Source organism: Ctenopharyngodon idella, chromosome 1 (assembly GCF_019924925.1).
Source record: "Ctenopharyngodon idella isolate HZGC_01 chromosome 1, HZGC01, whole genome shotgun sequence".
NCBI lineage: Eukaryota > Metazoa > Chordata > Actinopteri > Cypriniformes > Xenocyprididae > Ctenopharyngodon > Ctenopharyngodon idella.
The window spans coordinates 30,129,167-30,156,342 of NC_067220.1; the positions used below are offsets into that span (position 1 = coordinate 30,129,167).

Below are 27,176 nucleotides of genomic sequence, written 5' to 3' on the forward strand. Positions count from 1 at the left end.
TGCTATATGTTTTTGACCACACAATACTGATATTCTAAATATGATAAACATTCTGATGTCATTGAGAACATATCCTAATTACAACAATAGAAAGTTTTCACAAGTAAGAAAGACATCAATGCTGATGTTTTTGCAGAGTACAATGAAAAAGGAAAAATAGCATGCATAACTCACAGAGTCACTGTATTTTGTAAACATGTCCTGTACTGTACAAATCATCAGTGCTAAAACACTCCCTCTTATGCCACATGTGATTAGGATGACCACATTCGTGTGGGTACACTTTTAAAAATAAAGGTTCCAATAGGGAGTTTTCAAGTACTGTTTGGTTCCCCAAACAGTACTTAAAAGAACCATGTGTTTGTTTTTTTCTTAGTGTAAAAAAACATTTAAAAACTTTTTCCACTATAAAGAACCTTTTGTGGAATGAAAAAGTACTGTGGATATTAAAGGTTCTTCATGGAACCATAAATGACAGTAAAGAACCTTTATTTTTAAAGTCACCATAAAATCAAAATGGACAATTGTTATTTTTTATGGAATATTGTAGTATTTATTATAAATGATTTATTGTGCACATTATTATTATTTTAATTTATAAACTTCCCCTCCCTCTTGCAGTGAATTCTCTTCTCTGATGACGTTTCCCGATGGACAATATCAAGTCCAGAACTTCATTTTTTCTTGTTGGAGAAGCTGTTTCACTCGGATACATCATAATAGGGGGAAAAAGACTATCGCAACTTCCATTTTGTGCTGTTTCATAGGTAAAATATTCTCAATTATGTCAATAAAATAATACTAATAAAAATAATATACCTGGCAAAACCTGGCTGCATTGCTCTGATTTATTTCAGCATCCCAAATGGAACCCTTTTGGATTGGGATTAAAGAGTTGATTCCATATATTTTCAGGACACCTGTTTACAAGAAATGTATTTTTGTGCTCCACTACACTGCTTGTATTTTTTTTTTTTTTTTTTTTTACTTCTTTGTCTATGTAAAACATGCTTAAACTTTTTTTTTTTTTTTTTTAAATGCCTCTCAAGACCTTGCCTTCTTTTCCATTCATCAGCGCTCTGGCTCGGAATGGATAGCTATTGCGCGGTGTCTCACATTTTTAAATGCAAAAACGCATTCTGTGAATGGTCCCTTAAAAATTCTGTCAAACATGTAAGTATTATAGACCAGTATTATGATTACATTTTATAAATTGTTTGTACAAAAAATAACTTCCCCAGAATAGAAGGCTGCTTCTATCAGTTAATCCACAAACTGTTTGTGAAAGGACATAAAAACATGAATAAAAACATGCAAAACTGATTAAATATGCCCTTGCATTTATTTTGAATGTATATAGCAACTTTGATTCTTTGGTAAGATCAGTGGAATATTGTTATTTACGTGAACCAATGTAGGGGGAGACCAGGTATGGTTACAGTTAACACTTTTTGCTTTAGCATCAGTAACTCACTGAATTTGGAGCTAGAGTGCTCAAAATTTTATACAAAGTACCCACATTTGTTCACTACAAAATGCACCAATTCAAACCTCTTCAAGAATATCACAGCCCTTATGAGTTGGTGTCAAAATACATAGTGTGCCTTTGTTACAATCTACCCCACTACCAGGGTAGGTTGTAACACATGCTGAGGTAAGTTGTGACAATTCGACAAAAGAAGCAAAAAAAGCGGCCATACCATGCAATATGCTTCCTGCCGAAGAGAGCCAGCTTCGTCCACTGCTTCCAGTCGCTCCAAAACGGCCCAGCTGACTCAGCAGCGACCCAGGCCAGCCTCAGCGCCTGTCCAGCCTCAGCCAAAAGCTGAACCCGAAGCCAAGCTACGCCTCCTCCTGGCCAAACACTACCCGTTTACAAGACAGCAGGGGTCTCGCCCCAAGCTAGAGCTTGACCCCGTGCAGCCAAATCAGTCCAGATGCCTCAGGATGGAGGAGGAAAGGGTTAAGTCCCGCCGAGGCCGGACCACCCTTAAAACATGCTCGTTTTACAGTCCCCAGTTCTGTCCCCTCAGGGCGCTGGAGACAATGTGTTTGCTGCCGGTTCTGATTCACACTTCTGTCTCAGATGACAGTTCTCACTCACATCCTCAGAGAAGTTCAGAGAGTTCCACAGAATGCAGTGAGTCAGTCTTTTACAGCCACTACTTCCTCTTTCCCAAGAAAGATGTTGGCCTCAGGCCCATTCTCGATCTGAGATGTCTGAATCGTGCCCACATGAGATGGCCGTTCAGAATGTTAACTATGAAACAAATCCTTGTGCAGATTCGCCCTGGGGATTGGTTTATGTCACTGAATCTGAAAGGCATTTACTTTCATATCTAGATAGCCCCCCATCACAGATCGTTCTTGAGATTCGCGTTCGAGGGGGTGGCAAACCAATACACAGTCCTTCCATTTGGACTCTCTCTAGCTCCACATACTTTTTCGAAATGCATAGATGTGGCTCTTTCCCCTCTGAGACAGACAGGAATCTATATACTCAACTACCTTGACAATTGGCTGCTTTTAGCCCAGTCAAGACAGGAGCTATGCACCCACAGATCCCTGCCCCTCAGCCATCTGGAGAGCCTGGGATTCAGAGTCAACTTTGGCAAGAGCTCGCTGCTCCCCAGCCAATGAATTTCATTCCTGGGGACGGGCTTCGACTTAGCTCTAATGCAGGCTTGGCTCTCACAAGAGTGAGCCCTGAAAATCAGGAGCATGGCAGCCTCGTTTAAGGTAAGGTCTCTTCTCCCCCTCAAGAGGTTTCAAAAGCTACTGGGCCTAATGGCGGCAGCTTCCTCAGTAGTTCCGCTGGGCCTGCTCCACATGTGACCACTCCAGCTTTGGTTAAAAGGCCATGTCCCACGTCATGCGTGGTGCACTGGTCAACACACTCTCAGATAATGCTGGGCTCTATATCCAGAAGGTAAGTGGTCATGACAGACGCCTCCAAGATGGACTGGGGAGCCCTGTGCGACAGCAGAATAGCCTTCGGCTCATGGACGACTCCTTTGATGAAGTAGCACATCAACCATCTAGAAATGATGGTGGTAATTCTGGCATTCAAGGAGTTCCAGATGGAACTCAGAGGTCAACACCTCCTGGTCCGCTCGGACAACAGGACAGTGGTTGCCTTCATAAACCACCAAGGAGGTATCAGGTCTTGCCCTCTGCACAGACTCTCCTATGGGCACAGAAGAACCTCTGCTCATTGAGGGCGGTTCACGTGCCAGGCTCCTTGAACATAGGAGCAGACATTCTTTCACATGCCGGACAGCCCCCGGGGGGAATGGAAACTTTACCCCCATGCGGTCAATGCGATATGGTGCACCTTCAGTTGGATCAGGGAGGAGAGATGTTCAGAACCAGCCTTGGTTTCCAGAATTGATTCAACTGCTGTCAGCATCTCGATGGCCCATACTGCTGAGAAGAGTCCTAATCTCCCAAGTGGGGACAACAGTTTGGCACCCCCGGCCGGAGTTATGGGACCTGCATGTTTGGCCCCTAGATGGGAGCCGAGGGGTCATGAGAACAATTTCAGAGGCGAGGGCCCATTCCATGAGGGGCATTTATGCCCAAAAATGGTCTATTTTCTCAAGCTGGTGCTTAGCTCGGAAATTAGAGCCTACTACATGCAAGATTGTGTCAGTTCTCACGCTTCTGCAGGAACTGCTGGATGGCGGGCACACCCCCTCCACACTCAAAGTGTATGTGGCAGCTATCACGGTAAATCATGCCCCGATGTCTGGACAATCGATTGGGAAACACGACCTGGTCATTAAGTTTCTAAGAGGGGCTAGAAGGTTGAATCCTCCCCGCCCTTTCTCGGTCCCATCGTGGGACCTCTCCACAGTCCTTAGAGAACTTCGGGGCCCTCCCTTTGAACTGCTTGAGTCAGCTGACCTTCGGTCCCTTTCACTTAAGACTGCCCTCTTGCTGGCTTTAGCGTCAGTCAAGCGAGTTGGAGAATTGCAGGCTCTATCTGTGGAACCTTCCTGCCTTGATTTAGGTCCTAATGACAGTAAAGTGGTCCTTAGGCCCAGAAAAGGTTACGTGCCGAAAGTGCTTTCTACCCCATTCAGAAAGCAGGTGATAGCGCTGTTAGCTCTTCCGCTCTCAGAAAACGAGCTGGCACCTCATCCACTCTGTCCCGTAAGGGCCCTTATAGTGTATATTGAGCAGCTTTGGAGGCCGCACTAAAGGGCTGCTGGTTTCGAAGCAAAGACTTTCCAGATGGACTATGAATGCAATAGCACAGGCTTACAAGTCTGTGGACTTGTTGTGCCCCTTAGGAGTGAGGGCCCACTCCACCAGAGGTATGGCCTCCTCTTGGGCGTGGTCCAGCGGAGTCTCTATAGCAGATATCTGTGCGGCGGCCAGCTGGTCCTCACCGTCCACTTTCATCAGATTTTATAACCTGGACATCCCTGCTCTTCAAGCACGGGTGTTGTCAGTCTGAAATACTTGTGTACTATGTAGCAGGCTCTGACTGCGGTCTGAGCCTCTCTTTATGCAGCTGATCTAGGGACCCTCAATCGAGCACCCCCAAGCTGTCGGCTTGCTGAGCGGCTTCTGTTGCATTCTTCATGCATGTAGCATGGAGCTACTGGATGGTTCTCGATAAGCGTCATCAAAACCGACGCAATGCGAGTGAACCGTATCGAAAGTGAATGTTTATGGTTACTCACGTAACCCAGTTCCCTGAGATAATGGGAACGAGCACTGAGTAGCTTGCTGTGCTACTACGCTGCCCAGCGTGTAAAGCTAGCCACTCCTCAGTCAAAAGATTCTGACTATATGGCATTTCTACATGACATATATAGGCAGTCAACCCTGCCCTTTCTGGCAGCTAAAATGCCATTTGTCTGTGCAGTTACACAGACATGAACCAATTAGGCTTCAGGATTCTGAGAAAACAGGAGTTTTCCCCATAAGCGTCAGCAAAACTGACACAATGCTCGTTCCCGTTGTCTTTGGGAACCAGGGTTACGTGAGTAACCATAAATGTTTTCATTGTCTGAGGTCTCAGAATCTTCACCACTGGCTTTCAACATTTTCTTTGCAACTGATCTGACTGACCTGCCCTTCTTTGAAACCTCATCAGTTCCTTTTTCCACTGGCTGGCACACATATATCTGTCCTTCTTTTCCACTGTGTAGGCATTCTGTAAGATTATTAAAAATAAACTGTTCTTAGTTGTATGTTAGGAGATGGTTGTAACACTTTTTAACAATGTGTTACAACCCACCCCTGTGAGACAGTGTTTAACAAGCTGTATTAGAATATTGGTTTGAAATTAGCAGGTTAAAAATCAAATTTGGCCAGAGAAACTACAATGTAATGTAATATAAGTTATATGATTTTATCTGCAAAAGTTTAAGTACTAAACAAAATTAAGTTTTAGTAAAAAATGTTTAAAAAAATCAATTTTAACCTATTTTTTTTTTTCTTTATAAAATCTGCATGTACCTATTTACAGCCTTGACAACCATTTATATGGGATCTAGGAGGAAGTGGGTAAAAAATGAAATAATCATAGATGATGATTAAATGATTATTGGTGGAATTGGTGGTGTTCTCCCTAACTCCAACTCTCCCCATGTTACAACCATACCCAGTCTCCCCTATATTTTAAGCAGTAAAGATATGTGTCGTATGTACATAAAGAACCTACATAGATTTATTAACTGTAAACCAAATGTATCGCATATGTATTATAATAACTTAGCCTACATTCAACACATTACACATTTGCAGCATCACATAAAAGTTCTAAAGACCTACAAACTGTGTGAACAGCTCCCTCTAGTGTTAAGTGATAATCAGTTCATACATTTTAAATATATATTTTTCAATATTCAACAAGTTAAATCTGCAATTAGCATTGAAAAGTTTGTAAACTAATTTCTTGCAGCAATAACTGAATGCTCTATACATTGATGTACCATGTGTGTAATGTATGTACTGTATATCTAATTAAATAGTAATTTCTACTTTAAACAACCTCAGCAGAGTCTTATTTTCTAGACACAAATGCTTTCTTCTCCTATGAAAAGAGAACCAACTTGTACAATACTTACTAAATTGTATGATATCATGTAGGAATAGTGCAATGCAACTAGTTTCTCTATATGTTGGAATTGTGGGTGTGTCGAAAGATTATTCCAGATGGTCTGTAGGAAAACTGAAGCATTATGTTACTTATCTACAATTTATGAGCAGGAATGACGAATCATATTACATTAGACAGATGTTTAAGTATAACTTTGCTTTTTGCTTTTTTTATTGTGTCATTTAATACCTACATTTTTATTGTTGTTTTTGCACCTGCAGTAAGAAGATCCATACAATCCCCCAAAATTGTCTGAATGTGATAAGATGAGATAGTATAGCTAAGACAGCACAGTTTTTGTAAGTGGGGAAGTTTCATTAACTTGAGATCATCTGCTGGTTACTGATCTAGTTATACAAATACCCATGTCTGTAACCAGATTTTCTTTCAAGCACTTTCTCAAATTTTGGTAAAATAAATAAATAAATAAATACATCATTAATGTACCGTTTTTGCTCCTATATATAATGTTTATTATTATTAATTTATATTTTGAGATGACAGGTGACATCTTGACAGGGAGATCTGTATGGAATTAGATTTGTGCCAAAACATATTGAACGCAACTTTTCAAGAAACTAATGAAAATATAAAGTGAAACTGAATAGAATATCTTTGAAAACGAAAAAAATAAACTGCAGGCAAAACGTTCTACTTCGTTTTAATACACTGAATGTTTTGCTAACTGTTTTCTCCTCTTTCTTTCACTGATCTGCACTTACAAATGCGCTTCCAGAGTTGTAATTTAAGCTTCTGAAATTTCCATTTACGCTCCCTGAGTTTTCGTTTGCCATTCTAGCACAAATCTCTTGTGGGGGCGGGGCTAACAGCGCTGTGTTCTCATTGGCTACTGAGTTTTTGATTGACAGCTTCTTGACCTGGAAGTGAAGACATCAGTGTGTTGTGTTTACATCATAGACTGTATAAAACATGGACTAAAGCCTTGTCCAAATACCCACACTTGCGGTCTTTGCACTTGACCGCTTGTCTACTTGCATGACATATTTCCTGTATTTGGCCCAAGTGTTCAAGTAGGCGTTAAGACGGCAAGTGTGTGTAGAACTTCTGATTACCCGATGGGACACACTTACAGCGTTGTAAAAAATGCTAGCGTTTACATAACTTTTTTTTTCAGTACTTTGCATTTTAAAATACACTTCTAAATGTCTGTTCAGTGGTCGCTATACTAACAGAAGACACAATTTTAAAATTGTGGTGCTTCTTTGAGTGATAAAAAGCAATGTTGCAAATGATGTACAAAATACACATAACCTACTCATCTTTGCATCAGTAAAATGTGCAACACTTTATATTTTACTACCAAATTATATGTAATATATAATTAATTTAACTTATCGCCTTTTTTTTTTCTTAACATCTCGCGATTTCGGGGCATGTGAGATCCTGAACATAATGCATGATGGGATACGCTTAGCCTCGAATACCGTTCAGAAGCGGATTCAAAGTAGTGTGGGTTTAGTGTGCATTAAGGGCACTGCACTTGGGCATTTTTAAGACATGGGACAGTCTTGCGCACTTACTTCCTGTCGCGTGCGCAAGCTCTCAAGTGGCCAAGACTGCAAGTGTGGGTATTTGGACAAGGCAATAGTGTCTGTGACATCACCCGTAGGTTTCTGAAGAGCATTTTTGAAGCCCAAAGTGGGCGGAGCCGAGCACTGCCATCTTGTCAGCGCATCACCGTGCGTCAAAGAGGCGGAATGTGGGTGGAGCTTAGGTGCCTGGTTGCTAAAACCATGCCCACCTAGCTCGACGTGCTCAAGTTAGCTCAGGCTAAGGATCTATCTTAGATATATCTAAAATATTAATAAACATAAATTATATATCATTTGAAAGTTCTATGGGTTTACTGTCAATCTACAGTGTCTGTTTTATGATATAGATGCTCCAAAATGCAAAATCTAAATGGGACTTCATACCTTTGTAATGAAATGGCGATCATGAGATGAATTCAATCTATCGCACTTGGGATAAACGTCCATTGAAAAACATCCAACAGCACTTTTTGTCCACAAAAGCGTTAAATCCATGAAATATTGATATATTTTATTGATATATTAAACTTTTAGCCAATGCTAAGACGATCCAACAACAATGCCAAGTTTGGCAGCTGGAATTAGCTGAGGTGACATGACTGCTAACAGACAGCAGACAGACGGCTAATAGTGACAGCAGCGGCAATCCTCCTGTGTGTGGCCACGCCCTTAATTATGCAGAACTTTAAGGCTTAATATAATTTAAATGGATAAGTTATAAAAAATTCACCCCCTTCACAGTTGTCATGAAGAGCAAAATTAGCTATATAGACCAAAACCACTTTTTGTTCCAGGTTGTAAACATTTATTTTTTTTTTTGCTGTAAAGTTGAGAAGCATCTTGCTGCAGCCTGCGGTGGACATCCAACCTGGCCCACATCAAAGTATGACGTCAGAAGCCAATTCTTAAGATTTTATTGGTCATGCCAATCACAGTACTGATTGCCTACACCCAACACTGATTCCTAAACCTACCCATCACTGTAACCAATGAAATTACCTGCAGGGCAGGATTTCTGGTGAGGTGGTTTAATGGGGAGTCACGAGGGCACGGGCGTGGCTTCTGACGTCACACTTGGATGTGGGCAGGGTTGGATGTCCACCGCAGGCTGCAACGAGCCCTACTTGGTAAAGTTGGGCATTTTAACATGGGAGGTCTCCCTTTTGGTGCCTGTCTCTTAGGATTTGTAACATTACAGATAAGAATTTAACAGTAAAATGTGACCCAAAATTAGCACAGGTATATTTGTAGCAATAGCCAACAATACATTGTATGGGTCAAAATTATCGATTTTTCTTTTATGCCAAAAATCATTAGGATATTAAGATCATGTTCCATGAAGATATTTAGTAAATTTCCTACTGTAAATATATATAAAAAAATATTTTTGTGAGTGGATATGCATCGCTAAGGACTTCATTCAATATTTTTATAAATCAATATTTTGATTTTTTTGCACCTTCAGATTCCAGATTTTCAAATATTTGTATCTCGGCCAAATATTGTCCTATCCTAACAAACCATACATCAATGCAAATCTTATTTAGCTTTCAGATGATGTATAAATCTCAATTTAAAAAAATTGACCCTTATGACTGGTTTTGTGGTCTAGCGTCACAAATGTAAGTTGTCATTTGTTGCATCCGAAAACCTAGGTAGCTGAAACAAAAACGTCCATATATGAATTTACGATAATGGAGTGGAGGATGATGTTCCTCTACAAATCAAGTATAGGTAAGTAGACCTAAGATGAGGTTCTCCATGTACATTTGTGATCATAAGCAATATTCGGACAGGATTAGTTTCTTAATATATGTTTAAGTTATGAACAGATTAAGTTATTATTTATGTTAATAACAGTTTAACTCAACTGTGATTTCATGTGCCGACTGGGATAATAAAAATAATAATAATTCCTTACATTTATATAGCGCTTTTCTGGGTACTCAAAGCACTTTACATATGGAAGGGGGAATCTCCTCAACCACCACCAATGTGCAGCATCCACCTGGATGACCTGGATGGAAGTTAGTTGAGTATAGGGCAGTTACGAAATGTCATGTGATCTCAATAGGCTACCTAAGTTAGTGCATCACGTAATAAATGTAGGCTATGGTAATAAAATCGAATCAATATAATTAAAATAGGCGATGAGCTTTTAATGAATAATTAATCAACTGAAATAATATGTGATTAGCCTTATTAACACTGTGTATATAATTAATTAGGGTACCATTTGTGAAATTTATTAGGCTATAGCCTATCATAACTTGTTAAATTAGCCTATAAACATTTTACGTTTGTTATTAAAAGATTTTATTTGGGGACACACAAACACATTTCCCAGTGGCATGTTGTTGATGTTCTTTTATTAAATTGTTATATATATATATATATATATATATATATATATATATTGCAAATAATCCCTTCAATTAAAAATACAGGCGTGTAATTCAGATGTACTTTTTGTTATTTGATATATCTGCCATTTAATTTGGTGTATGGTTCAATAATGTTGTTTGTCAGATACAGTAGCGGCTCCTGGTCATAAATTTAGGTAGGCAGATTCAGGGTCTTAGCGCTAGTTTATGATAACCGTTTTAGTAAGATTTATATTCTAACCGCTGAACACATCAGACACTTTTGGCAGAATGCTAATGTCCTTGCGTTATTTAGCCTGAGGGTGGCGCTCTAATGATGATTGACAGACTTCAGTATACACGACTAACGCATAGAATGCCATCTAGAATTGCCTTAATGTAGTATTTATTTATTGCTTCCGAATGTTGTTATTGTAGGATTTTGCAATTTATGTAGGAATTCCAGTGAGGAAAAAAGTAATGTCTATTCACAAGGAAGCATAAAACAAACACAACAGAACAACTGTAACTTAGCCTATATAAAATCTATTCACATGAGCACGTTTAAATTAAAAGGTTTATACTCTCATTAATTTGATATGCTACTCCACAAAGGAAGAACAGACATGCCAACTAGTTACTGACCTGATGCAGACACACATCTGAAGCGGACTGATATCGTCTTGTCTTAGCGAGGTTTGCATAAGGTGTGTTTACCTAACGTAAAAAATAAGCGGGAGAGTGCGCTGCAGTTCCATTTTTCACCACAGATTTACATTGGAAATATGTGGGACGCTGTAGAGCTAGGGAGGGCTCCGAGACCAGCTGCCCCACTTCATAGTATCATGAATACATGCCTGCCGAATCCTTGCGCTAATTTTTAATATATCCTGTTCACTTTACGTCTTAAAATAGTCTAGAAAATCCGAAAAAATATTTGTTGCAGAATGCTGAACACATTTATAATTTATTATTAATTCAGTGTATACACAGGTCTAGGCTTGGATGAATATTTGGTGGGGCTCTGCCCCAATTGCCCATACAGATGAGCCGCGGGTGGTCAGATATAATTAAATCTAATCCTAATTAATTTTACACAATGTTAATTAATCACATAATATTTAATTTGAATAATTATTAATTAAAGCTCATATTATCGCCTACTTTAATTTAATATATAAAAAACATAATTTTACGTCAAAACTGTTTATCTGTAGGCCTACTCACGTACCCGACGTCAGGTGTGCGTATGCATAATTCGAAATTTAGTTGCTATAGCGACGCGTGTAATGAATTTTGACTAAATATATACACTCGAACCTGTCGATATCTGTTGGTTGAGAGACAAGGCAACTTCAGAGGCTTTTGGAGAGTATTTTCAGTGCGAAGATTGTGATTATTGAAGGAGTTTGGAGGATATTTTCTTTGAGTTTTATAATTTTATTTTTGAAGGAGTTCTTCTCTTTGAAAGAGACACCATTATTTTATTTGAGTTTTATTTTTGTTTTTTTCTTGTTGGAGTTTGGAGGACATTTTCAGTGGCTCACATGGGTGAAAGACGAGGTGAGTGTTTTAATTTTTCTTTTGTTTATATTGGTATGTCATAGTTTGATGTTTTACATTATTTGACTTAATTAATATTAAGTAATTTGTGCAAGTTAAGCCATTTAAACCCAATTTTTTCAAAGCTATATGATCACATGTATTTTATTCCTTGCAAATGAAACACACTGCATGCCTTTTCTAAAATTGATTATCAATATAACATTACTAATAGAGCCTTTAAGTATTTAATGTGTGAAATATTTCAGCTTCAGGCCGCTCCAGATCCAGGAGTGCAGCATTCACCCAGACGGCCAGTCAGGTTGGGACACATGGCTTTGGTGACAATGATCAGGAACCGCTGCCAAACCCAGCCCAGCCACTGAGTCGAGAGCTACCTGGCTATTTAGCACCTCTGCCTTCCGAGTTGGCTTCTTCTGTGTCAAAAGATCAGACTCACAGGAAGAGGAAGAGGCAGAGCAGCAGTCAGCAAGCTCCAGATGATGGACAACCATCCACCTCATATAAGAGACCTGCCAAACGGACTTGCACAGGTCAGAATAGGCTTATATTAAAGAAGTAAGCCTATATTCTTACATTACTAATAAAGGCTTTAAGTATTTGATGTGTGAAATATTGCAGCCTCAGGCCGCTCCAGATCCAGGAGTGGAGCGTTTACCCAGACGGCCAGTCAGGAGGTTGGGACACATGGCTCTGGTGACAACCATGATCAGGAACCACTGCCAAACCCAGCCCAGCCACTGAGTCAAGAGCTACATGGATATTTAGCTTCTCTGCCTTCTGAGTTGGCTTCTTCTGTGTCAAAAGATCAGACTCACAGGAAGAGGAAGAGGCAGAGCAGCAGTCAGCAAGCCCCAGATGATGGACAACCATCCACCTCATATAAGAGACCTGCCAAACGGACTCGCACAGGTCAGAATAGGCTTATATTAAAGAAATTATGGCTCAACTATTAATTTATTTGTCATTGTAAAATATTCTCAAGATCATTGATGTAAAAACTGCATTAAAGTAAAATTATTCTACAGATTCATATACTGCAACATGTCTTAAAGACATTTCTTGTGATCTTATATTTTGCAGAAGCATATGCGAAGGGTCCATTGCTGGGGCAAGGTGGATTTGGCTCTGTGTATGCTGGGACACGCAGGTCTGATGGACTGCCAGTAAGACATTTTCTTCCCTTCTTCATTCAAACAGCCTTTAGAAATGTTCTCAGAATTGATGTTAGTAAATGTCATATGTCACAATGAGGCAGGTGTGATTTACTGTGGTTTCTGTCTATAGGTTGCCATCAAGTATGTCACTAAAGGCAGGATGAACAAGAGGCTGAAAGTTGTAAGTACCAGCGTGAATCTGTTGTTCTGTTTCACATTTTATTGGTTTGCACACACGCACACATCTGCATTCAGCCCTGGATGTAATGCAGCATTTGTCATTGCAGGAAGGCCAGGGTCTGCTGCCGCTGGAGGTCGCACTGATGACCCTGGTCAATTCAGCTCCTGTCTGCCCCAATGTCCTGCAGCTCGTGGAGTGGTTTGACCGTCCCACTGATTACATCATGATCCTGGAAAGACCAGTTCCTTGCCAAGATCTCCAGAGTTTCTATGAGAAGAACGGCTGTCTAGATGAGAGCCTGGCCAAGAAAGTGCTGGTCCAGCTCATCACTGCGCTGAAACATTGCGAGAGCCGTGGAGTCTTGCACCGGGACGTCAAGCCACAGAACCTGCTGATTTCCACAACTTCACATGACATCAAGCTGCTGGACTTTGGTTGTGGAGACCTCCTAAAGGACTCGGCCTACACATCGTTTGCAGGTTGGATTGCATTACAGAAAGAAAGCTCCTACTACTTCGCTCTGGGTGATGTTCTTATACATGGATATTTTGTGAACGTTTGATTATCAACCAAAAGGAAACTGTACATTGACTCAAAGATAATTTCAGGCCTACATTTAGTTTGGACTGGAACCTTTTCAGTGGATGTTTTGATCTTTTTGGGTCTGTCAGGCACTCTTCAGTACGCCCCTCCTGAGTGGTTTCATCAGCAACGCTATCATGCAGGACCGGCTACTGTTTGGTCAGTGGGGGTGACACTCTACAAGATCTTGTGTGGTTTTTTACCCTTCAGAGCCGCACAGAGGGTCACCTCTAACAGCAGACTGCACTTCCCTAGAGAGCTGTCTACAGGCAAGAGATAGCATACATTCAGAGATAGAGCCAGACAGAGAAGTTTGTTCTATTGTGTTACTGAAGGCAAGTACTGTGTTGTGTGTAACAGAGTGCCGTCAGTTGATTAGCTGGTGTCTCAGTGCAGCGGTGGCAGACCGGCCCAGCTTAGATGACATTGAGCGCCATCCCTGGTTACACTGAACAGGTGGCCAGTGACATTACACTTATCTGAAGCACAGCAGTCATAGGTTGGATTGGATTGGATTGGATTGTTAGGATCAGTCTAGATAAAAGGTTTTAATTATTTGTATAGGGTGATCAGGAGTGACACAGGACCTGCAGAGACGGCTTCCTGTGCAACTACAGAAAAGAGGAGTGGACCATGAACTAATGGATGCTCCACAAACATGTTATTTTATCCTCTGCTCCACTGGTAGGGTCCCTGTGTGGATGAACATGCAGCTGAAACCGGAGCCCTGATGGGTCAGAGATCAGCTAGTTGGGCAGAGTCTAAGGTAGCAAAATGATGTGTATTTTTCCCCCAATTAGAGTAGAAAACTAGTGTAAAGTGTAGAGTGTAAACTAGCATAATGTGTTTTTGAAAATTAGGACAAGGAAATAAGAAAAATCAGAATAACAAATCTTACAGGTCAAGTAAGTCCAGTAGGTGGTGATACACACAGATTGCAAATCACCAAAAAACTAAAGATTTTTTTTTATGCTCAGAACAATAATCAACATTTGATGCGGTGGTTTGCCATATGGAACCGGGGGCACTGAGCACCTGGGTTATTATCGTTAAGTAAAACTAAATCCATTAAAAAAAATACATTTTTGTTACTTGAAACAATTAAGATAAACAGTATTTGAAAAAAAGATTATAAAATACTTAAACTTATTTTATTTCTGCTTGTTGCTTGGAAGTTTATATGGACAGACCCTCAACCCCTCAATTTTGACTTTGGGAGCGAGTCTCCTCGTATGTACACTTCATGCAGCTTCATATATCACAATGCAACATGATTGTGACTGCACACAACTCTAGAGTATGATATAGAAATTATTTAGAGATTTAACATTAACATTGATCTAACCTCTGTCATAGTAAATTTTCATTTGTGTAATTTTTAATTTAAAAAGTTTTTCCCAGCAGCCTAAGTCTACCTATAGACCTAAAGAACAGTATATAAAACAATTTATAGGGAAAACTGCAAATACAGGGCTTGACGCTTACTTTTTTCCCCAAGGAGCACATGTGCTCATAAGTTGAAAACTTTAGGAGCGCATTAAAAACTTTAGGGGCGCAATGCAAATTTTTCAAACGTGTTTTAGCTTAATAAGGGGATATAAAGAGACATTATAAGGAGAAAACAAAATGTACACAAGGTTCTTAAATATTTCTGCTTCATTTTAATAATTATGTAATTATTTATAGTTCTACTTTATAGTCCTAATGTCAGATTTTCATTTAATGATAATTGCTGAAGCTTTTATTATGGTAGCCTATATAGTATCACGTATTGAATTAATAGCTTTTTTCTTAAAATAAAAAGCACTCTGAACATTTAAATATACAATAAAACAATACACAAAAAATGTATAAAGCAAACAAATGTTTCAAACAGATTAAAATGCAATAGAATACAGAACAATAGGTAACACTTTACAATATGGTCCCATTAGTTAACGTTAGTTAATGCATTAAGTAGGCTAACATTAACTAACAATGAGCGATAGCTTGATTCAATAGTTACTATTCTTTGTTAACGTTAATTAATAAGAATACAACTGTTGATTGTTAGTTCATGTTAGCTCAAGTCCATTAATAATAGCAGATTCAACTTTTGATTTTAATAATGTACACTGTAAAAAAAATATGGCCTTGGTTTTACTTCAAAAAATTATTTCAAAAGGCAATTATTTGCATCAGACTTCTAAGTATTTTGAACTCATCTAATTTGTGTTTGACCAATTAGACTTTACATGTCTTCAACAGGGATCCCTGCGACTGAGGTGGCACAGAGTACCAGCTCTGACTGATACCATGACAGGAACATCTGGGGCGACCAAGACATGGAGCTCTAGGACCTCGTCAACCATGATGGGTGGCTTGGAGTCCAGGTTGTCCAAGATAGGAACTTTTGTGGAAGAAATATCTGGGGCAGCATCTCTTACTGGGGCCACAACAGGAACATAAGAGCCGTAGATGACAGAAATTTCTGCTTTGACAGGGAGTTTTGAAATTAGGGTGGCCTTGAAAAAGACAGGAACCACTGGATAGAAACCACTGTGGTGCCTGTGACAGGGATCTCTGAGACCACAGCTTGCATAACAGGACCCTCGGGGGACTCTGGGACTGGAACAGCTAAGATGGAAATGGCCGAGACAGGAAGCCCTAGTAGTGGTGAGGCCTTATGCAGCAGCTCTGAGACTGGGGTGTCCATGATAGGGAGCATCAATAAAAAAGAGGGGCAAAGAAATTAACTATGGACAAAAAACTATGTACACATCCCCAGGCAGCAATACCACAAGACGCAAATATTGATGCCTCAACCCTGGTGCCAGATGCTACCAGAGATGGCCATGACACTAAGAACTGGAGGGATGGAGAGGCCACTTGTGTAAACCTGCCAGATGCTAAGCTGACTAAAGAACACTTCCTTGGTGGCCGGGACAGGGTGCTTTTGTCTCCACAACTTATGGGATGACCTAAAACAAAAAGGTTTATTGTCTAAAATCAGGTTTATTGTCTAAATACAATACAGAACAGATTTGACATGGCATTTAAAAACTGTTCATAACTTGTCATCTCTGAACACTTTTTGTTGATCTTAGGTACCTTAAACCAGTTGTGGAGAAGGAGCCTGTCAAGAAGAATCCTCCTCTCTTCAGGATCGGGATGCAGACAGACATGGCTGCATTCTGTGCAGAAAGATAAGAGAGATGTTTGACTATTACCTTAAACTTCCTTTACACCTGCTCACATATTATTCTAAGCTGCACAATTTGGAAAAATTCCAGCATTATGGCCATCTTTTATATAGCCACATGACTCAGATGTTATTTTGTCTTGTTTTGTATGATGTAGAATTACTGTTGGCCTTTTTTGTGAAGATCTCACCTCTAGGCAGACACCACAGCCAGTCCTTGATCTTGTCCAGATCGGTGTGGTCTAGAAAATAGCCTCACAAGATAGCCGGTGTGGTCCGGAAAATAGCCAGCAGCAGTACTTTGTAAGTTTGAATTGCTAGAGCATGTTTTCTCTGTATACATTAGTATGTGAAACACGACACTAGTGTTAAAGTCCCAAACTACAGCTATATACATACTACTAAAGGTTTTGTACAGTGTTTCATTCAGCAGGTCCCCACAGCCAAAATCAATTAGTGTCATGTCCAGGGTGTCTGTGTTCACTTACAAGTTCTCCAGTTTGAGTCTCTATGGAGAACTCTGCGGCTACAGCATTTGTCAGCAGCCAAAATGTCCTGCAGCAAATGCCTCCACAGCTCTCCGAAAAGTCTAAGAGATTCTTGCAGGGTGAGGGCCGCTGCAAGACCATAATATATAATATATATTTCCTCAAATTGTTGTCAGGCAGCTTGTCTATTAAAAAAATAGTTAGCAGTCTTTGATTAACATTAATATAAAATTGAAAACAGAGAATGAGAGGAGAGATAGAGAGCAGTCTAATTACAATGTTAATGTATTTCATGTTTTTTCACTTTCCTGGTAAATTTCAGTGCCACCTAATCAACAAAACAAAAAAATGTAATTAATATCATATCATTCAAGTTATTAATCCTCAACAGACAAGTAAGTTTTTGTGAATATACATAGACATTAATATGTAGCTGGTCCCCCTTTGCTGCAAAAGCAGCTTTCCTGAAGATTTCGTAGTGTTTCTGTGGGAATTTTTGCCCATTCATCCAGTAGAGCATTTGTTAGCAGAGCGTTGGTGACTTTTACGCATTATATTCAAGTAGTTTCAGTGGCCTTGTTTTAATTGACAGACTATATGGAATATTTGTTCTAAATAAAAAATAAAAAAACTCAAATAAATGTTACCATTAAATCACCTAAAACATAAAATTTCCTTTATACTGTACATAAACATTTAACCCTAAAAAAAGTTTATGTCTGTGGGACTCTTATTTTGATTCTTCCTGTTGTATCTGTGTTCAAGCTCCTTCTTTTTAGTTCCTGTTTCCTAGGTTTTTGTAGCTACTGATTGAGTTCACTACTTATATTGTTTTTAAACAAAATTTTAAGACACTGTACAAATTATTTGAAAAGAGAAACCTACATTTGTTTTCATCAAAAATAGTAAATGCTTTAGAGAATGAAGCTTATGATATTTCCCTGAATTCCTGAAAGGAATGTTAAATAATCTTACATAGGCTACAACAACACTGCTTTGGTTTTCAAAATAACATACAAAACCACTGCTTAAGGAAACAAAAATAAATTAAAGCATTTTTGTCTTAAAACTATTTAATTAGTGAGATGTAGTCAGTTTGAATCCATAATATTTTGTCTTGTACTATACTGTGTTTCTCAGTTTTTTAATGCATATTATGTTTCTAACAGTCCTCAAAATACATACATTACATAGTCAAGTTACAATTTTGAATATCTATTTTCCCTCATCCTCGCTCTCTCTTTTTGGCTCATTGAAAAGGCTCACTGGCCATTAGATGATTATTGGTTGCGTTTTTCTCTCACCTCCACATGAGGGCGGCAGATATCTTATGGATAGGGTACAGTATAGGATCACAGTAGGATTGCCTGACTTAGAAACTATAAAAAGATAATGTTGTCCTATGTGTTGGTTTGTGACAAATGACCATACATTATTATTTATTTTAATATTATTTCATAGTATGCTCATTCTTAAAAATAAATGGCATTAAATCATAGGATTTGAAGGTTATGTAGGATTTGTTTTTCAGTAAAATGGGTGAGTTGGCTATGAAAACATGGGAAACTATTCCCAAGAGTTAGGCATATTTAAGAATTAATTAGGAGTCATGTGTTCTAATGCTAAATAAATATAGCATATAAAACATCAGTATAGCCCTACCTGCCATTCCATCACTGCAGAGATAAAGATGCCTGTTAATTGTCATTTATGGGCTACTGCTTATTTACCACTTTAGATATAAGACTTTTTTCCACACAAGAAAAATCCAACTGCTACCAGGTACCAGAGAATCAATGACAAGTTTCAGAAATAAGCTGAGTTCCTTGTTGAATATACCACAGCAAATGCAAAATGTTTGTTAATCGTTTTGTTTAATCACAGCTGACTACAGCTTTTCTGACATTGGGCTGCTGTCACAAATTATTCAAAGACAACATAATCATCATCTATTATGTTTATTTAAAGAAGATGGGAATATTATTAGGTTCAATTTATACCTACGCGAATAGGGACTTTTACTTTGAAGAGGGAAACTTTTATTTTAAAGAACATTGACGTCCCTCACTTACACGACCTCAGCAGTGTCGGTGATAGTGTCAACATGATTTTGGGAATTCATGAAATGCATGACTAAAGATTAACCTTATTAAGCAATCTGTCTAAATGACGATAAACAGACGGTTCCAGAAAACTCGGTGAGGTTTGATCGATGCTGTTTTCTATTCCAGATTGTCAGTTAGTTGTCTGATTTCTGTGGTCGGTCTGAAATGAATTATGAACTGATGTGGACTAACGTAATTGTTTAGTAACAGAAATCAGCTGAATATATCATGATGCCATTTCTACTTTCAGAATCTATAATATTGTTTAATCTCTGTAATTCTGTAGTGGCTAATATCAAATTACCACAATGTTATAGCAGGCTTACTATAGTAACTATTAAAATGTTAGTCAAATAAAATGACCAAAACTTGAAGTGACCAAACATTTCTCTTTAACCCATGCTGTATAAATTTATCAGTAGCTACAAACATTTGGTCCCAAACTAGCCTAATGAGTGACCGCTTAATTTAAGCTAAATTTGCAACTCTGTTGTTTGACATAATTGCATATTGTATTGTTTGTTTATTGATAGAGAATATTAATAATAAAATAGTCATACAAATAAGTGTTTTAAACTCTTTCCCATATTTTGGTTACAATGTTGTAGAAAAGAAGCTCAATATAGTTACTTAATTAAACACCTTAGTTAAACACCTCCTTTCAATGACCATTTATTGAAAAAGAAATAAAATACATTTTTTAAGAGTTTCAAGCTCTATTTTGTACATTCTTCATGGAAATTATATTTTGCATAGACTATGGTTAGTATCATGGTCAATTTTAATAAGGCTGTAATGTTCACCAATTGTAAGAAGGTTTACTTTTGAAAGCTAGTCACATATATATTCTTTGCTGTTTTTACAGAATAAGTTCTACTCAACAGAAAAAGGAAGATGGGTCAGACTAGAGTTTTTCCTATTCTTCATCATGTTGCTGCTCTTTTTCCTATACACAGTACAATGGCTTTAAGACATTCCCTTTGCAAGCGTACTGTAAAACTGCGCTATGCTTCCCTCTGCACCCTCCAACAGACGAGATCTGTTTCAGCAGAGACTGCCATAAGCCAACACATTTCAGACTTGACTGACAGGGAGAAAAGACTACTGACCAAGCTTTATGATGGACTCATCGGGGGTCAAAGGGCAGCTCTTGCTGAATCTATAACCCTTGTAGAAACCCAGCATCCAAGGAAGAAAGAGTTATCCCAGGTTCTGCTTCAAAGAGTGCTGGCATTCCGTCCGGAGCAGGAGAGACGCAATGGTGGAAAGCCAGTGGCCTTCAGAGTTGGTCAGTAAGGTGATGTGAACTATGGGAGTGAAACTGAACTGTGTTGCTGTTTGCATGAATGCCCTCAATCCTCAAACACCTCTCTGTATGTGTGACTTCAGGACTATCTGGTCCCCCTGGTGCTGGAAAGTCTTCATTCATTGAGGTCATTGGGAAGATGCTGACAGGAAGAGGACATAAAGTGTCCGTTCTGGCTGTGGATCCTTCCTCGTGCACAACTGGAGGTGAACAGACGCTCAAATGTCCGAAAGACATTTACCTGAAGATGATAGTGCCAATTTTATCTTGCTGCTACAGTACATATATTAGCTTGTTTAATCTGGCAATTTTTTTTTTTTTTTTTTTTTGTGAAAAGTCTCTTATGGTCACCAAGGTGGTATTTATTTGATCAAAAATACTTCAGAACAGTTAAAAAAAAAAAAAAAAGGGGATATTGTGAAACGTTATTGCAATTTAAAATGTAAAAAACATTTTTCTGTTTTAATGTATTTTAAAATATAAATCTAATCTATCAGCAGCCATTAATGCCAGTCTTCAATGTCCCATGATTCTTCAGAAATCATTCTTATAGGCTAATTTGGTGCTCAAGAAACATTTCTTAATATTGTTAATGTTGAAAACAATTGTTATTTAATTAATCAATGCATTAAAATAATTAAAAGTAGAAGTATTAAAATAAAGGAAAGTATATCTTTTCAAACAAAAGTACATAAAAAAAAGGTATATATAATCAAAAGTTTAGTTATATATATATATATATATATATATATATATATATATATATATAGCCTAAACTTTTAATCGGTAGGTGAATAATGCTTATAAACACATTTTGATACTGAACAGTTAATCTTATGATAAGTTGTTAACCTTTTATGCAGGTTCACTGATGGGAGACAAAACACGAATGACAGAGCTCTCCAGAGACATGAACGCTTACATCCGACCATCTCCCACATCAGGAACTCTCGGTGGTGTGACCAGAACCACCAACGAAGCCATAGTCCTCTGTGAGGGTGCAGGCTATGACATTGTATTAGTGGAAACCGTAGGTAAGCCTTTGTTCCAGGTTTACATATAGTATTTTCAATTTTGAGAAATGCTCATCTTAAAAACTTCGGTGTATGTAAACACCGTAAACAAAGTAACCTAAGTTTAAATCTTTACACAGGTGTTGGTCAGTCTGAGTTTGCTTTGGCTGACATGGTGGATATGTTTGTGCTGCTGATCCCACCAGCAGGGGGCGATGAACTACAGGTATACACACTCCCTTTACTTGATCCCTGTTGCCTGGTTCTTAACCAGGGAGCCGGGGGCCCACTGGGGGTACTCAGCAAACTTCAAGGGGGCCTCACGATGACTTAAAATAATTTCAATTTAATTTTTAATTTTAATAAGTGTTATTTATAGACCTGGAAAGTATTCTAAAATGTATTTTCTTGTAAATTAATAAAATCTTAATACTCCATTGGCAGTTTTTAATTAGAATTGCAGTCAAAAAGGTGGAGAACCACAGCCATTGAACATGATTTGAATTATCTGAACTGATTATGTTTTATATTATAGGCAATTCTTATATTTTTAAGATTTTTATTTGTAGACAGTCTTGCTGAAAGTGGATTAAATTGTATTTTTTCTAAAAGGGAATCAAAAGAGGAATTATTGAGGTGGCTGACTTGGTGGTGGTTACAAAATCAGATGGAGAATTGCTTGTTCCAGCTCGGAAGATACAGGCAGAATACACAAGTGCCCTGAAGTTACTTCGAAAGAAGTCCAAAGTCTGGAAACCAAAGGTTTGTGACTTTATAATCATGCTTTACATTCCCATCTTGCACATATACTACAATGCAAATCAATTGTAATTAATTTATTGTAATTAATAACAAGATGACCATCATATCTGCAAGTCTTGGTTTTGTTTTCGGTGTCTACTAAAATAGATGTTCATGCTTGAACATTCAAAAAACACATTATTTTTCACATATTTTACATTGTTGCAGCACCTCTCTTCCCAGCCTGTCAGCAACTATCTGTTTAGTTCCGGTCTCATTGAAGACCCTCCTTCCGAAAAGTGCAATATGCTTTGATTGGTTGGCTGGACCAGTGTCTTGTGATTGTCTTGTGAACTGCTTAGAGCGTATTTTGGAAATGTCACACCCTTTACCATAACCGTGAGTTTCAACACACTACTAATTATTTAAATGAGGAATATGGTGAAGTGTATGTTCCCGGAAGAAAACTCAAGACTTCATATTCATTATTTATTTATATTCACAGGGTTAGTTCACCCAAAAATGAAAATTCTGCCATTAATTACTCACCCTCATGTTGTTTCAAACCTGTAAGACCTTTGTTTATCTTCAAAACACAAATTAATATATTTTTGATAAAATCAGATCTGCAATAAAATCAACACTTTCAAGATCCAGAAAGGTACTAAAGACATAAATAAAATAGTCGACATGACTGCAGTGGTTCAACCTTAATTTTATGAAGTGACGAGAATACTTTTCCTCTCTCCTATCTCAGTCTTTTACGCTGTTTACTTTCAGCACTTCCAGGTTCTACATCTGAACGCTGGCTCTTTCAGCTTTGACATAAATAAAGAAAAAATAAAACTTTAAAATATATTAAAATATAATACAATTTATTTTAAAATGTGATAATATTTCACAATTTTACTCTTTTTACTGTATTTAAATCTAATAAATGCAGACTTGGGTGAGTATAAGAGGCTTCTTTTAAAAACATTAAAAATCTTACCTACCCCAAACTAGAGACCTGCACTCCCGCGGGACCCAACGCAACAGAGTGCGGCGCGGGACAAGATTTGATGGGCGCGGGCGGTGAGACACTACTTGTGTGCGGGTTGCGGGAGAATCAAATGATTCGCGCGACTCCCGCAAAATAGAAATATCTAAACATAAAATATCTAAAAACTAATAAATTGTTATTCATATATTGCAAAAAAAGCAACAAGAATAATTTAAAATAAAAACGATTTACAGTTGCAAGCATATGCAAGATTCTATTTATAACTTGTGTTTGCAGTGTTGAGCAATGTAGCCAATCACAGACATATCAGTTGATTTCTGAGACGCAATGGAGATGCAACACAATCAGGTGTTTATTATGTTAGAATCCTCTCACCACTCAAAACGCCAGAGTTTTTATGCAGTGCTGAATTTTGCACGCTCACGAATCCTATTATTTTAACACACGAAGTGTAAACATTATGAAAGATTCATTGTTCATATATTCATTGTGTTATAACAGAGCTTTGTGGGATCGCGATGAACTGAGATGTCAGCTTTTGTCATTATAAAGGGAGCGCTTTTTGTGCGCATTCTGCCATACCAATCCATGCATGCAGCAGCTTACTTTTCTGTTAAAACTAACTGTAGTTTGTGAATGTTGATGCTTTAATAGCAAATATTTTATCAGAAGCGTTTATGCTCGGATGTTGTGGCGACACATAACTCATTTCATGGATGTATGGACAAAAATCTATATAAGCTACTTTTATGTGGGATTTTGCGGGCGGGAGCTGGACAAAACCTGAATGTCGCGGGCGGGAACGGGACAATATAACATTTTTTTTGTGGGAGTGGGACAGAATCCTGCGGGAGCGGGCAGGCCTCTACCCCAAACTATTAAATAGTAGTGTACATAGCCATGTCTTTAGTTGATCACTTTTTTTTCTTCACCTCCCTCCCATATAACAATTACTTGCATGTTAAATGCATTTTATTTATATATATCTTCATTCTCTGTTCAAAAGAGCCATCCTGGCCAGTGGAGTAGTCAGTGGTGTCATTTCCCATCATGCTCTGCTCTGAGTTGTCAAGTCTTTCCTCTTTGTCCCCTCAGCCCCAGTATTACTTCTACCCACAGGGCACAGAGCCAACATAGGCAGCCCTTTGAATGGCTAAATGCTGCCTCATGCATTTCACTGATTAGAGGCCACCCACATGGATGAGAACCGCTAAAGCCTTTGTCTCCTCTCAGCAGCATGATTTCTGAGCTCCATCCCTGTACTGGAGGATGCGACAGTCATATTGATTATTATTTTGCCCTCCTAAAGACTTTCTATAGGTCTTTTACTGAACCCAAGATGGAGTGACGTGTGGGCGAACACCCTTTACATTTCTGCATTCTGGCTGCTTATATGTAAAGCAAATGTCTGCTTCCATTTTCTTTTAATTTCTTCTTCTGCTTGTTGTTTTTATCTTTCTTTTTAGTCTATAATTATCCACATCTACACAAGCACATTTTATACGCTTTTTCTCTTTCTTGCCCCCCTCCCTCTCTTTCCCATATGTGGTCAGGTGGTCCGCATATCTTCTCAGACAGGGCAGGGTGTGCCTGAGCTGTGGGATACCATGCTACAGTTCCGGGATGCAATGCTGAGCAGCGGGGAGCTCCGAGCCCGACGGCAAACTCAGCAGAAGGTGTGGTTGTGGAATCTGATCCAGGAGAATGCTCTACGCCACTTCCAGCAGCATCCAGCGGTGCGTGCCGAGCTCCCGGAGCTGGAACGAAGGGTCACGTGTGGAGATATCTCACCCGGTCTTGCTGCTGACCTCCTTCTGAAAGTCTTCTCCACCATACCGTGATGGAAGGCCCTTCCATGGGAAACTATAAGCCAAGGCGTATTAGAAAGGGAATAATAGGAAGATTGAATCTTACAACCTTCAGTTTCTTACTATTGTGTTTCACCTGGTTTTAAAGGATTTTAATAACTGATGACATTTGATAATTATTATAGGTGAGATAACCGTTGTTCATTGTCTCTGTATTATCTTGCAAAGTTGGTGAAATTGTATTTAAAGAAGAGGAAATTAAATGATTAATAATTGTTACACCCCATGACCTAAAATCTGTTACTTTTACAGCACTGAACAATAAAAGATTATTTTCTTTTGGCCAATTGGGGACACTGATGAATTTGAAAGTGAATTTTTATTTGATTTTTACTTGATCACATAAAATAAATACATTAGATAAATATTTTATCTAATATTTTATCTAAATATTTAATATTTTTTATCTAATATTTTATCTAAATATTTTTCTTAATACTGTAATATGTTATAAAAAAAATATGACTTTTTAGCATTACAATATTTTTGCCTTTTTTTTTTTTTTAGATTTTTTTTTGAACATTTATTAACGAAAACAAGTGTATTTTTTTTTTTTTTTAATTCTGAAAAGTTATAATATAAACACTTTTGTTGGAAAACAATGGCATTGGTTGAATACATTACTGTTTGGTTAATATTTTTAATATAATTCTCACCATTAAAAATCTATTAAAGCCATCAAGGTAATGTTATCCGGATCACATATTTAAATGAGACTTTGCAACAGTCATGTTCAATATATCTCAGAAAACTAAATGTTTAAAGTGACCATGAAATCAAAATAGACAATTATTATTTCTATGGAATATTGCAGTATTTATTATAAATGATTAATCAGTGCATATCATTATTATTATTTTAATTCATGTGCCCTCGTAATATTTAAACAAAAGATTTTTACTGGTGGGAGGACGGGACAACCTGTCACTCGCATGAGATCACAGCAATAGAAAACCACAATGATCCAATCAATTCCTGATGGACAAAATCAAGTCCCAGCAACATTTTTTTTTTCTTGTTTGAGAAGCTGATTCACTCAGAGAAGAAGACTTATCACAACTTCCGTATCAAGCCAACTTTATGTTTGACAATAAGATATATGATGGAGAGATCTGTTCTGTTATCTGTTCATGATAAAAAAGCATGCCCTCGAAAAGACCTTTGACCTTCCCTGCACTATATTTTTATATTCATGTATAAAATTTAAATAGAAGCCCTATGTACTGTACAGAGTTGCTATGTAAACTACCAACATTATTTTGATTGTCAAATGTTTCCATGTAAAAAAATTCCCCTGTTGTTAAAAAAAGTCTGTTTGATGTTCAGCTATTAGTCATGGGGCGTTTGTTCCGAATCATCCAGAAGCAGGCCAGAGTTATTTTTACAATTACATTCTCTGCAGGTCAGCTAGTGATATTGCTGATCTTACATCAGAGCTCCAATACATGAATTTAAATGAGCTCATACAGTAAAATGTTTTCCAGTAGCTGATGTTCTCTCTGGCTGACACTAGATGGACCTGTAGACCTGGAGAGATCTTTGTCCATTATGTAAATAAGCTCCTCTGCATGCCACTGCTGTTTGTCTCAGCCTACAATAGCATGTTGTTGGCCTGCCCTTACGGACTCAAAATATGCTGACTGCGATTCCAGTCTTGTGGATTCCTGTCCTGATGTTGTACCACAACTGAGATTTACAAACTCTTGAGAGAATATGCCATGTAGTAGTTGAACACTGCCATGTTGTAACCCAGCATTGTTCTGTTCAATAAATCCCAAGTTCATGTGACCTCATCTCATCGCTATTGTCCTGCAAGCTGTGCGTGTTTGCGTACAGACACGTTCTGCCTCCTGTGCACATGCTTTCTAGTCATTATGCCTTGTGCTTCTGTCTTATGACTCAGACTGGAATGCTTTGTGAATACTGATGAACTCCAAAGACCTGAGGGCCGCCCTCT

General features: G+C 38.3%; 3 protein-coding genes across 5 annotated transcripts in view; 2 read left to right on the top strand and 1 right to left on the bottom strand.

Moving 5' to 3' along the window:
• Positions 1-2,052, bottom strand: part of smad1 (SMAD family member 1) — a 32,754-nt gene extending 30,702 nt beyond the window's left edge. Inside the window, exon 1 of the mRNA XM_051897258.1 lies at positions 1,701-2,052. The gene's annotated coding sequence lies outside the window, so the exon portion shown is untranslated. The remainder of the gene's footprint in view (positions 1-1,700) is intronic.
• A 9,526-nt stretch (positions 2,053-11,578) lies between these two features.
• Positions 11,579-13,966, top strand: LOC127512015 (serine/threonine-protein kinase pim-3-like). The gene is made up of 7 exons (XM_051892510.1): positions 11,579-11,594; positions 11,843-12,127; positions 12,678-12,760; positions 12,882-12,932; positions 13,039-13,411; positions 13,604-13,783; positions 13,875-13,966. The coding sequence occupies exons 1-7, from the start codon at positions 11,579-11,581 to the stop codon at positions 13,964-13,966; spliced, it is 1,080 nt and encodes a 359-aa protein (XP_051748470.1).
• Positions 13,967-16,974: 3,008 nt separating this feature from the next.
• mmaa (metabolism of cobalamin associated A) lies at positions 16,975-25,506 on the top strand. Of its 3 annotated transcripts, none has more exons than XM_051906518.1 (7): positions 16,975-16,998; positions 20,154-20,576; positions 20,678-20,800; positions 21,458-21,628; positions 21,748-21,833; positions 22,220-22,369; positions 24,905-25,506. In XM_051906518.1, the coding sequence occupies exons 2-7, from the start codon at positions 20,183-20,185 to the stop codon at positions 25,190-25,192; spliced, it is 1,212 nt and encodes a 403-aa protein (XP_051762478.1). In that variant the 5' UTR covers positions 16,975-16,998; positions 20,154-20,182; the 3' UTR covers positions 25,193-25,506. The 3 variants fall into 3 exon arrangements, with proteins under 3 accessions (XP_051762478.1, XP_051762461.1, XP_051762470.1); XM_051906501.1 differs by lacking the exon at positions 16,975-16,998 and adding an exon at positions 19,220-19,381; XM_051906510.1 differs by lacking the exon at positions 16,975-16,998 and adding an exon at positions 19,234-19,386.
• Positions 25,507-27,176: the final 1,670 nt, after the last annotated feature.